The sequence below is a fragment of the Carettochelys insculpta genome, chromosome 11 (genome assembly GCF_033958435.1).
Source record: "Carettochelys insculpta isolate YL-2023 chromosome 11, ASM3395843v1, whole genome shotgun sequence".
NCBI lineage: Eukaryota > Metazoa > Chordata > Testudines > Carettochelyidae > Carettochelys > Carettochelys insculpta.
Genome location: NC_134147.1, coordinates 14,193,560 through 14,211,794, shown reverse-complemented (window position 1 = coordinate 14,211,794; position 18,235 = coordinate 14,193,560). Strand labels below are relative to the sequence as shown.

The 18,235-nt window shown below is 44.3% G+C and overlaps 1 protein-coding gene across 2 annotated transcripts in view; it reads right to left on the bottom strand.

Annotated features, from left to right (window-relative positions):
- The window catches only part of HDAC11 (histone deacetylase 11), a 109,826-nt gene that overhangs the window by 8,806 nt on the left and 82,785 nt on the right, over positions 1-18,235 (bottom strand). For both annotated transcript variants that reach the window (XM_075005108.1, XM_075005109.1), the window contains exon 8: positions 8,711-8,807. In XM_075005108.1, coding sequence (XP_074861209.1) covers positions 8,711-8,807 — 97 coding nt within the window. The remainder of the gene's footprint in view (positions 1-8,710; positions 8,808-18,235) is intronic.

Sequence of the window (18,235 nt, the reverse complement as noted above, 5' to 3'; positions counted from 1 at the left end):
AACTCAAGAGACATCTTTGAGGGGTAAGCATAAAAGATTCTTCTGGTTCAGACACTGTCTCCACTAAGAAATAAAGGCTAATTTTTCTGTGGCTCTTAAAGGTAGGCTGCTACCACTACTTTCATTTTACAAAGGGGGAATGGAGTTAAAAAGAGGCGGCATTATTGTTTTAAAGTCACACACTGACTTAATGCCAGAGATGAGAATGGAACCCAGGAAGGGATGCTAGAACAATTTATAAAGTGGGGGTGCTGAGAGCCACTGAACCAAACTGTAAACCTTGCATATTATGAGAGCCACTTCAAGCCAGGGAGAGCGGCAGCATTCCTCAGGACCCTTAGCTCCCACACCAATGAACCCAGTGGTCTTTACCCGAAGTCTTGTGCATCAGACACAAGACTATTTTTCCCTTGTACGCCCCTGAACTGTCTCCTTTACCTTTTCCCCCCCCTCTCTTTACCCCTGCCCTCTTCATCACACTCTTTGATTTTTCTCCCCCCAATCTTTTATATCGGGTCTCTCCCCTCCCCACTCCTTCCCTCCACAAATTCCTTAGTAATGTCACCAATCCTGCCTCCTGCATATTACAGCTGTTCTCTGGGGATGTGTACTGCTGCAAAGAGCTAAACAGTCACAGTGCTCCTCACGGGCACTTTCTCATGCTCCTCTCCTAATATCATATATGCCATCATGTGCCAACAATGCCCAGATGCTTTGTACACTGGACAGACTTCTAACTCTCTTAGACAAAGGGTTAATGGGCACAAAACAGACATCAAAACACTCCACATCCACAAACCAGTTAGTCAACATTTTAATGGAATGGGCCATTCTGTTACTGACTTAAGGGTATGCGTGTTACTGAAAAAAACTTTCGCACCGCTATTCAAAGAGAAACAGCCGAGCTGTCTTTTATATTCAAATTCGGCACATTAACACGTGGTTTGAACCGGGATGGGAATTTTCTGAGTCACTATAGGGGCTCGTCTGCATACTTGGCTCAATCTAATTCTTGACCTTCCCTCCTCCCCACCCCTCCACTCTCTGATTTGCTCACCTTGACCATTTTTTCCTGATTTGTCCTCCTTGATTACCGTTTTTGGTTCTCTGTGCCTTAAATAATGAGTCTGTTCTGGTATGGCTATGGTCTGAAGAAGTGGGTCTGTCCCACAAAAACTCACCTAATAAATTATTTTGCTCATCATTAAAGTGCTACTTGACTGCTTTTTTTTAAGATAGCGTTCCGCTTGGTCCTCCACCTGGCATCACACCAGAATCCAGAGGGGTGAGGGAGCTTGCTAAGAGAGGTTTGAGTAAAGCTGGAGGGAGTCTCCAGAATAACAAAGGATGGTCAGGACAAGAGTCTTGAGATTGGAAGATCCAGGTTCAAGTCTCTCTTCATCATTAGACTTCTTGCATGACTTCAGGCAAACCACTTAGCCCCGTGGTGCCAAGCATTTTCTAGCCTCAAAGCGGTGTTATAAAGATAAATACAATCAAGACAGGAATATGCTCAGATACTATAGTACCAGGATCATCCAAGTATGATAGATAAGGGAGGAAAACAGCCAACTGCTCACAATCCCCAGGAACAGCTTCCAAGAGGAAAGAAAAGGAACTGAAGGGGAAATTTTGCTCATGCTGAGCATAAGCCACATTTCAACTGGCATGACTTACATGCAGGGGGAAAGCATCTGACTGGATGTGTATGGGTGATATTACTAAGAGTCTTTGTGTTTTCCATGTCAGCGAGAAAACGCCGAGCCTGCTGGAAACTGAAGTGTGAAAAGTTTAGCAGCTGTCCTTATTTTCAGAGAGCCTATGCCTTCTATATGGTTTAACTTTAAAGCATATATTTCTGGTCTCAGAATAACTGATGTTGTATACAGATGCTTAAATGGGCCTTTTTTGGTAGGAAGAATGTCATTTTCAGCTACTGTACATACACTTATTGCATTAAAGTTTTAAAATCAAGAAATATGCAAAACGTTAGTAGAATATCAATGAATGTTTGGCATGAACAAAGGACCACACGGCAAGAAATATAGCATAACAAACAACAATTCACACAATTCTTTCTACATACGGCTATTAAAACTACAGAAGCAGAGGTGCTGGAACAATTTGTATAGTGGGGTTACTGAGGACCATTGAACTGAACTGAAAACCCTCAATATAATGGAAACCAGTTCAAGCCAGAGGATGCAGCAACCGCTCTTCCACCACACCCCTAGTTCCAGCACCTATCTACAGAAGGGTTGCCATTTAAAATCAACAAGTATTCTCCATTTATCTGGAAAAGTTATAAACTAATTACATTCCATATGTTAGAAAACACTGCTATTTGATAAAGAAGTATAGAAGAACACTAACTAATTTTGTTTTAACCTCATCTGTTAGTAATTTTTCTCTTGGTAGACATGATGTACCCTGGACAAACATTTTTGATGTAGTATTTTGAAATATGTATGCTATCATGTAATCACTGGAATAAAGTATTTGAAAAATAAAGAAAGGCATCCTGCTTCATGTGTGTTCTTTGTCAATCATCCAAAATTAAGCAAATATGCTGTTTATCAGAGTGACAGCTACATTAAAAATTAAAAAGAAAAATTGCACATGGCACTCTGATATTGTTAACAAATCAAACCTGTCACAGACGTCTGCATCTCATCAAACTGAATCAAAAGATTAATCCAACTTCTGGGCTTTGCCCTGTTAATTAAAAAAGCCAATCGACTAATTATGACAGCACACCAGACTTAAGGGGTACACCATGGTGAAACACCAAATAGCCAGAGTCCAACAGTTGTGAGAGTGTTCTATTTCTTTTCAAAATACTTACATGGTACTCAGGTTTCTCATTTTCTAAAGGCTTACATAAAAACCAGTTCTACAGGAAGCATGAGCCCTAGTTACGCAGAGTTAGCTAATTCTGAATGAACCATTTGTTAAAGAACGTTTACTCTAAAGAAAACAAAACATCAGTTCTGTGTTGTGACACTTGTCCTTAAATCAATAGCATGTCTAGCCTATTCAGATGTTTTGCATGGTCCCTTAACTGGTTTACTAACAAGACTAGTTAATGCTGGCACTTTCAATTTCAAAAGTTCATCACTACTGAGAATACCTAAAAAAAAGCTAATGATTTTTTAAATGATCAATGAACATTTAATGAATTTTCAGGTACAACTACAGCAAGGGCCTTAGTGTTTTTTGGCAAAATCGTCATTTTAAAAATCAGTGTATCAACCAATTATAAACGTTCCGAAACGCTCAAAAAAACCCACAGCTTTGCACAGTGAGCAGTACCTAGTTGAATTCCTCTAACAACATCTGGACGAAACTTTACTTCCCATGAAAGGTCACAATAAGCTATTCATAGTACAGGAATCCCTTGAAATGTGCGATTGTGAGTTAAGCACAACTCAAAATCCCACTCCCCGGGCCCTGGCTCAACCCCCCCGCCCCCATTCAACACCCCCCCATCCTATACGGTGCCAGTTCAACACCCCCTGCCACACAACTCTAGTTCATCCCCCAACCCGTGCATGGCTCTATCTCAACCCCCCCTGGGGCCGTGTGGCACTGGTTCAACTCCATCCCCAACACCCTTGCAGCCCCAACCCACCCCAGCCTTAACCCCCGCTGCCTCCCTCCCACAGCCCCAACCCATTGCCAGGCTCAATTCTCCTTAACCTTAACCCCCAATTGCCACCATCATCCCCAGGACTTACCTTTCAAAAGGAGCTTCAGGTGCTCCTTCTGCTTCCCTGGCTGCACAACATACATTCCACTGGGGAAAAAAGCCGACCTCCCCGACTAACACAAAATTTGAGCTACGCGAGTTGGGAGGGGGGAACAAAACCCTCGCACAACTTGAGGGACTACTGTATTGTCAACTAGTACTTCAACTGCCTCATCTGAAGGGGTCCATGACGGAGTATATCTATCCTATATCGGACTGGAGGAGTTAACCTAGGGTGACCGTATTTCCGTATGCCACATACAGGAGGGTAGCAGCTTCCTGGCTGCAACTGTCAAGCAAGTGCAGCTCCCTATTTGACCCAGGGCAATGGAATGGGGCTGCCATCCCATGGGAGGTTGTCCCGCAGAAGGGTGGGGAGTGGGAGTTCGCCAACTGTTCACACTGCCAGGCTCCAGGAATGCTGCAGGGATGTTCCCTGGCTCCAGCAGAAGCTGTTACCCTGCAGGGGGTGGGGCGTTCCCTGGCTGTGGGGGACAGGTGAAGCTTCTGGCTGCCCCATGCCTTCAAGTGCCAGGAATGGGACTGCTGCCTCGCAGGGGAACTCCCCGTTTGCCCCATGCCTCCCGGCACTGGAAATGGAGCTGCTACCTCACAGGAGAGCTCCGTGGCTGCCGGTAATGGTGCTGCTGCCCATGGGAGAGCTCCCTGGCTGTGGGGACCCCCTAGCTGTGGAGGGGGCTGCCCTGCTGTGGGGATTGGGCTACCTCCCCACGATGGTCTCCCCGGCTGCAGGGGCAGCTGCCCCCGCAGCTGCGCTGACTTGTGAACAGGGCAACTCAGCAGGGCAGTGAATATACAGGACAATTAGCCTTTTTGTTAAAAAAAAATATGGGACTGTCCCAGTGAAAACAGGATGGATGGTCACCCTACGTTAACCCCATGCTATTAGCTGCGGAAGCCATGTCTCCTCACCACTGCTAGGCATGCTTCAACTGGGAGCAGGCTCAGGTCAGTTCATAGAATCAGAATTCTAGGGCTGGAAGGGACCTCAAGACGTCACCTAGTCCAGCTCACTGCCTAAAGCTGGATCAACCCCAACTAAATCATCCCAGCCAGGACTTTGTCAAGCTGGGACTTAAAAACTTCTCGTGATGGTGATTCCACCACCTCTCATGGTAATGCATTCCAGTCCTTCACCACTCTCCTGGTGAAAGAGTTTTTCCTAATATCCAACCTACACCTCACCACTCCCTCTGTAACTTCAGACCATTGCTCCTTGTTCTGCCATCTGTCACCACAGAGGACAGCCTCTCCATCCTCTTTAGAGCACACTTTCAGGAAGTTGAAGGCTGGTATCAAATCACCCCTCAACTCTTCTCTTCTGCAAACTAAATAAACCCAAATCTCTCAGCCTCTTCTCATAGGTCATGTGCTTCAGCCCTTAATCATTTTCGTTGCCCTCCGCTAAACCCTCTCCAACGTGTCCACATTGTTTCTACACTGGGGGGCCCAGAACTGGACGCAATACTCCAGATGTGGCCTCACCAGTGCCAAACAGAGGGGAATAATAACTTCTCTAGATCTGCTCGAAATGCTCCTCCTAATACACCCGAATATGTCGTTAGCCTTCTTGGCTACAAGGGCGCACTGTTCACTCATCTCCAGCCTCTCATCCACTGTAATCCCCAGGTCCTTCTTGAAGCACTGCTCTTTAGCCAGTCGGTCCCCAGACTGTAGTTGTGCTTGGGATTCTTCCTTCCCAAGTGCAGGACTCTGCATTTCTCCTTGTTGAACCTCATCAAATTTCTTTGGGCTCAATCCTCCAATTTGTTTAGGTCACTCTGGATCCTATCCTTGCTCTCCAATATATCTACCTGACCCCCTAGCTTAGTGTTATCTGCGAATTTGCTGAGGGTGCAATCCATCCGCTCATCCAGGTCATTTATAACGACATTAAACAGTACTGGCCCTAGAACTGATCCTTGGGGCACTACACTTGACCACCAACCAGACACTGAGCCATTGTCCACTACCCTTTGGGCCCATCCATCTAGCCAGTTTTTTGTCCATGTATCCAATCCATGCTTCCTTAACTTATGGGCAAGAATGTTGCGGGACACTGTTTCAAAAGCTTTGCTAAAGTCAAGGTATATAACATCCATTGACTTCCCCAAGTCCACAGAGCCACTTACCTCATCATAGAAGCTAATCAGATTGGTCAGGCACGACTTGCCCTTGGTGAATCCATGTTGACTACTCTTAGTCACTTTCCCCTCTTCCACATGCTCCAAAATGGATTCCTTGAGGATCCCCTCCACTATTTTTCCAGGGACTGAGGTAAGGCTGACTTGGTCTATAGTTCCCTGGATCGTCGTCCTTTTCTTTTTTAAACATGGGCACTACATTTGCCTTTTTCCAATCATCTGGAACCTCTCCTGATCTCCACGAATTTTCACAGATAACAGCCAAAGGCTCTGCAATGACATCTGCCAATTCCCTCGGTACCCTTGGATGCATTAAATCCAGACCCATGGATTTGCGTGCATCTAACTTTCCTAAATAGCTTAACCTGTTCTTTCTCCACCGAGGACTGCCCACCTCCTTCCCATATTGCATTGCCTAGTGCCGTAGTCAGGGAGCTGACCTCTGATGTAGGGATGTAAATCCACAGTTAATCGGTCAACTGGTGAAATGGTAGGTAAACCGGTTAACCACTTAAGGGGTGGGAGTCCAGCTGAGCTTCCCCACCCACAGCACTGCCATGAGTTGGGGGTCACTCCACCATGGCCGGAGCAGCTGGGGAGGCTTCTCCAGCCTCACCTCACTTCTCCATCCACTGCAGACTGGGGCTGCTCCAGACAGACTGGAGCGCTACTCATCTGCAGAAGCTTCATGGGCCTGGAGCAACCTCCTACCTACTCCAGCTGGGGCAAAGCTCTAGCCTCTACTGGTTAATTGGAACCACTATACATCATCTGTTTAGGATGAGGCTTACTTGTTAACCAGTTAACCTATAACATCCCTACTCTGATGAGAGCTGATATGTGCTGCTGGCTCCAGATAAGAGAGTGCTAGAGTCATCAGACACAAACACCAGCTAGGCTGGTGCCTCCACCAAACTCCAGGTGGTTGCTGAGGCCAACGGAGATAAGACAGCAATTGCTGGGGGACCCCTTGTCTTGGAAGAAGGGGTAGAATATGGCCCAGGGCATTGGAATATTGGTTCCCTAGGATCCTGGATTGGGACCCAATGGACAAGGTGGGCCTGGGACCCATTAAGCATGCCACGAACACTGCCAACATGAGGGGAGATGAATTGGATCACTACAGACCATAGCATAGAGGCTGGTTGCTAGGCCATACTGTCCTAAACCACAAGACAGCCCTATTGACTGTAGGCACTGGATCATACTGCAGCCACTGGGCCTTCTGATCCTGAAGTTCAAGTCTGCCTTAGTGACTCAGGTCCTGGGGCCCTACCACCCTTAGCAGCTGACGGAGTGTACTTGCTCTATGATAGGTCCAAACCTACAGCATATGGACCTGCCAAGTACAGTTAATAAAAAGTATCATGAATTACTTTCACTTAGTTCTCCCATTTTTGTGCCCTCAAAATTTAGCCCATACAGCTTTTCCGGGTGATCCATGGCATGAAACTTCTCATCTGCACAATGTTTTCTTCTGTGAGATTTCAAAAAGAAATGCCAGAGTGGCATAAGCTATGTTAAAAGTAGCATAAAATAACATTTCATCCCTGGATTCTGTAACATAGCAGTAGCAGCCTCAGCCTATGTGCCTCACAGCTGGCCTCAAAGGATACGTGCTGAGTGCCTGACTGCCCACATGTTTAAATTAGTAAATGCCTTTGCAGTAGCTTTCTGTGATAACAAATGTATGATGCTAATGCTAATCCCATCTCGTAACACCCACTTGCTGCCACTTTGCCACAAATATGCCTGAGATAATACTGTTTTGCCAAATATTTACTGATTAATGGCATTGTTCCTCTTCATTGTATGCACAACCCTCAATACAATGGAACACACGTCAAAAGGCATATGTGCTTAGGCCACTGAATACTGATCCAGCCAGAACAAACCTCAAATTAGTGGCAATACAATGTACTTCCTGATAGACTGAAGTTAGACTTAAGACAGGGGCACACCTGTGGATAGTATATTTGGTAAACTGGAAGACAAATAGTTTGCTGATGTAAACCACTAAAACAAGCCCACTGATCTCAACTTATTACTTTGAGGTAAGCTTCACACAGGAAAGGCCAGTAAGAATAAAGCAGAACAGAACACATACCAACAGTGAGTATATATTGGAGAGGGAAAAATACATGAACACCAATCAAACCTTTCCTGTTCCTGCTTTTATTCTTAAAAATGGAAAAATTTTAAAAATACAAATTAACTTCAACAGCCAAGTCTATATTAGAAACTGCTACCAATACAGTAATGTCACTTAGGGCTGTTATTTTACCAGCAAAAGCACTAGCTGGGACCCAATTAATCTGATACAAGTACTTTAGCTGATGAAGATTATGCTCAGGGAATGAATGCACAAGCAGAGGCACTTTTTTGCCAACATTAACTGCATCTACACTTGGAAGATTTGCTTATGCAGTTAGACTGACAAATAATTTTTAGTGTAGACTAGGCTAGCAAAATAAATATAACTACAACTTTTCCTTTTAAGAAACACAGGACAAACTAAATGGCGTTTCCTAATCGCCCTCTTCACCAACTGGAGTCCAATCTCAGCCAGCCAATGAACCAGAACCAACACCAACTGACTCATGGCTCCTAAGAAACATGATAGACAACTTTTAGTAAACAACCTCAGAAGGCAACTTTTACATTAATTTAATCAGTATTTTTGTGCTGCTGTGCTTCACTTCAGACAGAGCAATATTTCAGTGATGAATGAAGCACTTGCTCTGTGTTAAAAACATTTTTAATACTTGAGGATCATACTGGTTTGAAAAGTACTCACGTTTTGCAAATCCATCTCCTGGATAAATGTATCTATTGTACACATCCATGATATACACCCTACGATCATCCATGAAGTCTCTCTCATGGCCATTCCCCTAGAAGACAATTGTAGTACATTAATCTTAGCGCAAAATACAGTATTAGAAAACCCATGAACATTAAGGAAAGTGAGACTATACTGATGATGTGTTTAATGTTCCTGGTACTTTTCCCTGCTGGGTCAGTGAAAGAAACCAACTACACTTTCTTCTGAAAGGGCTTGATTTCAGAGGAACACCGCCTTTATGCAGTTGAATTAGCTGTTCAGAACAATCTGCTGAAATATATCAATACACCCATAAATCTTCACTGCCTTCTCTCAAGATGGAAAGGGACCATAGTACTTTTCCCCATGTATACCCTTAAAGGTTATTCTGATGTTGCTAATAGCAATGCCTGTAACTGTATCTGAAGCTCCCCAAATGCTTTATAAATATTACTGAAATTAGCATTACAATACTCCTGCAGATTCAGAAGTGTTTCCCTCCCCATTGTGCAGACAGGAAAGCTAAAGAACAGAGCAGCCAATATGCTCAGAGTCACAATGGAAGTCTCCACCTAAGCTAGGATTATAAATGAGAACAAGATCCATGCTTTAACTAGATTATATTCCAGAAGTTTGCCAGATATATAAAATGATGCCAGAATTTTTCTGATAATTAATAAAATGTTGAAAACATCAAGTGACCTTCAGGAAAGCCCACAGGAGTAAAGTATGAATAAAAAGTAATGAGAAATATATTATATTATAACTTCTACAAATGTAAAACCAGGGATCATAATTAAAATATTGGACAATGACATAGGGAAAGGAATGGCAAAGGGAGAAATCAGATTCTGATCATTACCTCCTTATTCCTCACTTTTCAATTCCAACATGATTTCAGTGACTGTCATCCACACACTTATCAGGCAGCATAAAACAATCTGGCTGGGTCTACACAGGTTAACAGGCTCCCTCTGTTGACAGATTTGGGTGCCGTGCAGACACACACTGTCGACAGAGCGGGAGCCTCTTTAATGTGTGGCCTTTCACCATCGGCAGACGTTCTGCTGAGGTAACACTACTGACAGCACCATCTGTCAGCAGAGGGTGCCCGTGTAGACATAGCCTCTCTAATTAAACAAAAAAGCAGTCAAGGAGCACTTTAAAGACTAATAAAATAATTTATTAGGTGATGAACTTTAGTGGGACAGACCCACTTCTTCGGATCTGGAAATTCTGATGAAAGCAAAGAGGCACGACTAGAATTTGACAGACAGAAAGGGGAAAACATGAAAAGAAAACTGACAAACCAGCTGCATAGGACAGAAGGTGTGGGGGGTGAAGGGTGGGGAAGAGAGGGAAGAATCTTACCGCAAGTATCTATTCAGTAACTTGCCTGAGATCACTATGAATATCAAAGACGGAGAAACTGTCCTTGCTAGGTATAAGGTAAGTGCTATTTTTCTTGAAACTTCTCCACTAGAAGAAGTAAAAAAACAGATGGATGGAAGCAGACAAATACCGAGAACCCAAGTACTTCTAGATAGGCCCAAAAAAGGTTAATAGCAGAACAATGTTTGTCACCACCTACAGCCCTCAGCTCAAATCCCTCCAGCGTATCAACAACCTACAACCTATACTGGAACACGATGCTACACTCTCAGAGGCCCTAAGTCAGAGGCCTGTCCTTTCCTACAGACTACCACCTAACCTCAAGAAAATTCTCACTAGCAACCACATGCCACTCCAGAAATATAATCATCCTGGACCTCTTCCTGTTGCCAACTCTCTCCATATATTTACTCTGGAGACACCATCACTGAACCTAACCATGTCAGTTACATGATCAGGGGCTCATATTCCTGTACTTCCACCCATGTGATACATACCAACATATGCTAGCATTGCCTCTCTGCTATGTATATTGGACAGACTGGACAATCACTTTGCCAAAGAATGAATGGACACTAATCAGACATCAGGAATCTGAATATGCATAAACCTGTCAGTGAACATTTCGATGAAGCAGGCCATAGCATTAAAGACCTGATCTGCATCCTTACACAAAGAGACTTTAACACAAGATTACAAAGGAAGACATCTGAACTGGAGATTATTCTCAAATTCAACACTTAGCACTTAGTTCTCAGTAGAGATAGCAACTACTTACATATTACAAGGCCATTTCCCCAACTTTGATATTCATAGTGATCTCAGGTAAGTCAACTGACAGACACTTGTAAATAATTTTCTTCCCTCTCTTTCCCACCCTTCGCTCCCTCTTCTCTCCTACGTCAGTTTTCTTTTCATTTTTTTCTACATTTCTGCTAAATTCTCTTTGCGTCAGTTTACTTTCATCAGAATTTCCAGATCTGAAGAATAGCGTCTGTCCCACGAAAGCGCATCATCTTATAAATTATATTGTTAGACTTTAAAGTGCTACCTGTAGCCAGACAGAGTCTCCCCCTTACAAGCTAGCTTGCTCATTGCCCCCACCCCCCCACTGAGGAGCACACAGGGCACGGAAATGGCTGCTGACAGCACAGTCTTTGATGCCCTCATTGAGGCCCAGATATGCTGTCTTATCGTGACCCTGAGAAGCAGAAAGTACAGCTAGAAGGCTAACAGGCCAGACTGTCAACATGAGGGTGGGGGGGGTGAACCCTCAAGAAATCACCCCAGCTGGCATTGATCAATATGATGCACACACAATCACCCAGAAGGGGACGTGCCCCGCCCGCACAAAAGAATGTCCTGTACTCCTAAATTGTTTATCTCTTGTCTTACAAGTAGAAATGCCCTTGTAACAAACTGGAGTCACAAAGACAGACCAGTATGATCTGGCACCATAGATAAGAAAGAGAATACGTAACCCAAAAGGGGTATAAAAGATGGGTCCAGCAGAACTCTAACTTTGAGTGCATTCCACCAACTTCCTGCTGGTCGGGTCAGGTGATTGCCTCCCGAGGTCCACTACTGGGGACGCCCAACCTCGTATTCGTCTTTCCGCGGAATTGAGTGACCGATCCAGCTTGGCTACGCTGGTATCGAGAGACGCAGAGAGGGTAAGATACACCCATGCTAGGTCTCTGACTTTTTTTTGTGCACAGCTAAAGAATTAGAGCTCTGTAACTAGATGTCATTGTGCCAAGATATCATTGTGTTAGATGATCACAGATATCTTTGTATTGGATTGTAACGTAACTTGTTAACACCTGTACTTTGCTAGCATATAAGAAGTAAACAATAGCCTTTTGTAACCGCACGCTTATAACTGTAGCTTTAATAAACTTGTAACTAGTTAAGATCCAAGCCTAACTATTTTGTTAACCCTTTTGTCACTGCAACACAGCCGGCACAACAAAAGAACTTTAACCGTTTGGTTACTACAGCCTGGCCGTGGGTGAGTGTGCTAGGAGCTGCCTGCTCTAACAGTAAAAAACTGGGTTGCTTAGGACCCAGGGGAGTACCTCACCGCACATTACCTGGCCACCGGCTAACACTACCATGACTGGGTTTTTGTTTTGTTTTGTTTTGTGAAGATACAGACTAAACGATCTACCTTTCTGTAAATCTCTAATTAATAATTCACAAGATCCAATGTCAAAACAAAAAGCAGTCAAGTAGCACTTTAAAGACTAGCAAAATAGTTTACTAGGTGAGCTTTCGTGGGACACACCCACTTCTTCAAACCATAGCCAGACCAGAACAGACTCAATATTTAAGGCACAGAGAGCCAAAAACAGTAAGCAAGGAGGACAAATCAGAAAAAGATAATCAAGGTGAGCAAATCAGAGAGTGGAGGGGTGGGGGCGGGGAAGGTCAAGAATTAGATTGAGCCAAGTATGCAGACGAGCCCCTATAGTGACTCAGAAAGTTCCCATCACGATTTAAAGCATGTGTTAATGTGCCGAATTTGAATATAAAAGCCAGCTCGGCTGTTTCCCTTTCCAGAACAGTGCGATAATTCTTCTTCAATAACACACATACCTTTTATAAAATTATCGCATTTTTTATAAAATTATCGAATAAAATTATAGAATTATCGCACCGTTCTGGAAAGGGAAACAGCCGAGCTGGCTTTTATATTCAAATTTGGCACATTAACACATGCTTTAAATCGTGATGGGAACTTTCTCAGTCACTATAGGGGCTCGTCTGCATACTTGGCTCAATCTAATTCTTGACCTTCCCCCCTCCACCCCTCCACTCTCTGATTTGCTCACCTTGATTATCTTTTTCTGATTTGTCCTCCTTGCTTACTGTTTTTGGCTCTCTGTGCCTTAAATATTGAGTCTGTTCTGGTCTGGCTATGGTTTGAAGAAGTGGGTCTGTTCCACGAAAGCTCACCTAGTAAACTATTTTGCTAGTCTTTAAAGTGCTACTTGACTGCTTTTAGTTTTGATAATGTATAGACTAGCACGGCTTCCTCTCTGTTACTATTTAAGGTCCAATATGGGTGCATCTACACTAGGAATTAACTTCCAAGTTAGGCACTACATCAAAGTACCCAGCAGTAAGTCTACACACATTTTCCCTTACTTTGAAGTAGGGAGTCCAACTTCAAAGTCCTTACTCCATTCCTGGGAATGATGTAGTGTCCTGCTTCAAAGTTTAACTTGAAGTAGGGTGTGTGCAGATGCTCTCCTTCGAAGTTGCTTACTTCAAAGTAAGCAACTCTGAATTTATTTTTGTAGTGCAGACATGCCTATGTTAACATTGTATCAAATGATGTGAGGAATGAAAGCAAGCTGGTATTCAGAATGGTTTGATTTCAAAGTATAAGGAAATAATATTTTCAGTATTTTTGTTGTATAATTTAATGTTAACTTGATAAAATGCCCACAATAGTTGCAAGCTGTATCGCTACTGTGGTTCTCAGTCCTGTAGACACCCAAGAGGAAAAGATGTTTTACAAGAGTTAAAACTGTTTGAAGTTAAGACGTGAAAGGGTGGTGGGAAGTATATGAATACTCTACCGCATGTTTTGCCACCACCACTATGGCCTGCTAGAGGTGGCTGAGCATGAACTCTTACTCTACTACTTCACTACTCCCAAGCCCAAAAAAGAAGATAGTACAAAGATGGGGAACTAATGACAGTAAAGCTTCAAAAGCAGCTTTGCTCCCAGGGCTGATGGACTCAATGATCCTGATGGACCCTGAGATCCAGAGCACTTCCTTATGACAGAGGCATCTACGCACAATTAGAAGGCCCTTGTTTATTCCGTTAACTCACCTACCTCTTCCCCTAAAGAAAGGGAAACACTACAGGAAGGGGAGAGTTAGCCTATAATCTACAGATCACTGGTATAACAGCTGTAAGATCAGAGATTTCTTGAGAAGCATTTTAATGAGGATGCTTGACGCCCTTTGAAAGATCCCTTCAGCAAGCACAAAGTAACTACATTTTATAATTCACGTCCTTGTTTCATGGCCAATTTTAGCATGCAAATAAGAGACATGATGGAAGATAACATACCCTTCTAGATCATTATGTTTCATCATAGGAATGAAACTGCCTCAACAGTGGATTACCACCACATTAAATTACTGTATACATTTCTGATTAATAGCAGTTTTTAGTACATTACAAGTTTTACTAAAATAAATGACTGTTTATTGCTGAACAGCAAAAGTAATCAGTCTGCAATATAGACTAACCAGGTTTATACAACACATACACACAAAAATGGTTTAGTCCTTTACTGATACTTTGCTGAAAATCCTACCACCAGAAATGTGATCTGCTCTCAGTACACAGAGTAAAGCATCCCTTCTCTAGAAAGGTTGTGTGCGCGCACACTCATACACACAAAATTCACACACACTGACCGCCACTAGCCTGTAATTCATCTTCTGTAAAAGTTGCTGCAATAATTATGCAAGCTGAACTAATTATTATTCTCTGTAAGTCTTTTGTTTTTTACGAGATGTAGAACAATTTTCAAAGATTGTTAGTCTGCATCACCGTATGTAGACCAGAAAATATTTGTACATTCTAGCCACAGGATGGAGCTACAACTCAGCTTAAATATGCAGCAGTGAACATTTTGTTAAGGTAGCTTTACTGCCATAGTCAAGGAGCATAAAATATGAAACAGCAGGGTTGTGCTGAGTAATTAATAATCAAACAGTAATTGATGATCACATGATTTTCTATAACCAGTTCTTCAGACCACAGCTGTCTTAATTTTTCACAGAAAAAAATCAATTAGAATTAAGTGAATTAGCAATATTGCATGGCACTGCTTTATGAAAGTATCTGTCTAAAGAAAAAGAAAATTACCTCTGGAAGGTTACTCTAGCTGCTGAGGGATAGAGAAGCCAACGTGTCTGGTTTTCTGCATTCCATTTTTACTTCTTTAGATTGTTGGATTGTTTACGTTTTTGGTCAGGTTTGTGCTGTCAGCTTCATTGTGCATTCACAACACAGTATGCTTAGATTACGTTGAATTCCAGGCCGAGAGCTTCAACTTCAAAAAGTGGGACTTCATTTTTCCACATAGAATGAAAACTTAGCTTCATCCAAAATGGGTGAAGAAAGTGTAAAGATGATGAAGGTTTACTGAGCACTGGTGGGGGAGGAGAAATGGCGCTAACTTGCCATAGATTCTGGATAGGAAAAAAAGGGGCGATTCCAGGGCTGAATCCCAGTGCTGCAATTGTTCAAGGGCCTGATCCAAAAGAACCCACAACAATCATGAATCAAATGAGAAGGTTTGAATGTGCTCCTGAGTTCTCAGCATTTGACCCCAACCTTGCTGATAAATGAAAGGAAGATTGCAATCATTTACATTTTGTCAGTTATTTTCATTCACTGAACATTTTGTGTATGTGTGTTTATCTGTAGCAGTTGCTTTTAATGTGGCAAAAACTGTATTACTGGTGAAAATCGATTATCAAAACCTCCTCAGGTACATCAGTATATCTGTGTCCTGCTCCACTGCAGATCAATTTACAGTTTGCTGATACAAATGTTTTAGTTTGCTGAACACTGAACACAAACAATCTAGTGTCTTGCAGCAGAATGTTTCTGATACTGCCAATGGTAGGTACAAGCCTTTAGTACAGGTTGAACCTCTAAAATTCATGACTCTATGGTCCAGCAACATTGGTTGCATGGCATGAGCACGGATGTTGCTGGCCAAGAGAGCCACAGAGCCCACAGAGTTGGAGGCTAATAGATAGGGGATGGCAGTGTCCAGCCGGGACTCTAAGGCCCCGCTGCGGACCACCCTGCCTTATTCTTGCCATGGTCCACTGCTTTCCAGTTCTCCCAGGACCAGTGAGAGGTGTCCTGCAGCAGAGCCAGGTAGTAGCAGACTGTAGCCAGGGATGGGGAATGGCAGCCCACAGCGGGACTGGAGAGTCGCAGCGGGGCTGAAGAGCTGTGGCCAGGGAGCAGCAGACCATAGTGAGTTGTGACTGGGGTTGTGGGGTCGCAGCCAGGGCTGGGGAAGCAGCTGCCCAAGCCAGGAAGCAGGGGACCCAGCAGTCAGGAAGGGAGCCTGGGAGTAAGACCAAAGGCAAAAGCCCTGGTCCCAAGGATGCCAAACAATAGAGGTGGAACCCGTATAAACAGCGTTTAAAGAAATTCCCTATTACTATTAAAATTAGGACCTAAAGCCTAATGAATTTCCATTTACAGAGTACGCCTCAACGTTCTCTGAGTGTAATTGCACACAGAAACAAACTTCACGAGATATTGATCAATGTACACCAAAAATATCCTCCTCAAAGATAAATTAGACATTTATTACTTACAGCCATTGTTTGCTAAATTGGTTTAAGTCCGTGTGTGGAATGCCTTATTATGTGCACAAATATAAAGGCGAGGTGTGTGGTGAGGGTGGGGCTGAGGCACTGAAGTGCAGGAGGGGGCTCAGGGTTCAGATGAAGTGTTGGGGTGCAGGAGGGTGAGGATTCTGGCTGAAGATACCGGGTCTGGGTAGAGCTGGGAATGAGGGGTTTGTGGTACAGGAAGGAGTGCATAGCTAGTGCAGGAGGTCGGGGCACAGGGTGAGGGCTCCCTCTGGGGGTGAAGGGTTTGGGGTGCTAGCTGCCCTGGGGACAGAGGATTTTCCACCAGTCCTCCCTCACCACAGCAACTCAGGCTAGGTGTGAGATGCCTCTCCGTAACTGCAACAGTTCCAGTGGGCATGACCAGGAGAGAGGCACCGCAGGGTTTCCCAAACTGAGGGGCGTTTCCCCCGGGTGGGGTGAAGAAATTCCACAGGGGTGCAAGGTGACCCAGCTCCCCTATCGTTCCCCCCCCACGTGAAGAAAGAGCCGGCCTTTGCTCTCAGCCCCTGCCATTTTATGTGGGAGACCTGGCAGAGCTGCTATAAAAAGCAGGCAGCCAGCAAAGACCCACATAGAGCTAGCGGCCTTCTGCAAAGATGAGTGAGTGTGGTCTGGGGGGCAGGGAAGGAGGATGAGGATAGGGTTAGATGAGAGGCTGGGGATGCCTGGCTCGTGGGGGGAGGGGTCAGAGCTGGGGGGCTGGTAGTGTCTGGCTTTGTGGAATAGGAGGGACTCGGGTGGGCAGCTCACGGGGCTTGGGCAGCCGGCCAGCTTGTGGGACTCGTGGTGCTTGGGCAGCTGGCCCTGGCATCACAGGGTTCAGGCAGCTTAGACCAGCAGCTGGCCCTGGCAGTGCAGGGCTCAGGCAGCTGACCCCAGCAGCACAAGGCTTGGGTGGCACAGGCTGGCGGGGGAAGGCTGGCCCCAGGAACGTAGGGCTCCAGCAGCTTGGGATGGCAGATAGGCAGTTGGCCCTGCCCGTGTGTGGCTTGGGTGGGTAGCTGGCCCACAGCCGGAGTGGGCAGGTGGTCCCAACAGGGTGGGGCTCAGTTTTTGTTTTTATTTTAAATTATGAATTGAATTTTTTTATGAAAAGGGGGATTGGATGATAATAAATAAGAAGCGGGGGGGTGAGGGTTTCTCAAAAATCAGAAGCGGGGCATGATGCCGAAAAGCTTGGGAACCACTGATCTAGCTGGAGCAGGTCCAGATTAGGTTCAGCAGCTCTGGCAGGGTGCCAGTAAGGCTTAACAGGCAGCTGCCTGGCTGCACAACTTACAGGGAACTTAGCCCACAAGACTCTGAGAAAACTAAAAAAAAAAAAATATGTTAGCCCTAACTTGCTCCCTAAAGGTCTGCTAATTCCTACCAGACTAGGGTGTGCATTGACTCTCCACTGAGTACCAAAACATTCAAAAGCAAGAACTTTTACCGAAGGCATCACAGCTAACTAAAGGTGACAAGATAGGTGATCTGTATTGATATGATGTCAGAGACAAGGTGGCTGAGGTAATATTTTTTTGGAAGTTGATTCAATAAAAGATATTGCCTCACTCACCCTGTGTCTCAGATCCTGGGACTAACAGAGCTATGATAATGCTGCAAATAGCAAACTGATCAACTATACATAGAAGTGCATATTGAAAGGACCTGGTAAGCCACTATAGAGAATGGAGAATGCTGTGGTAGAGAC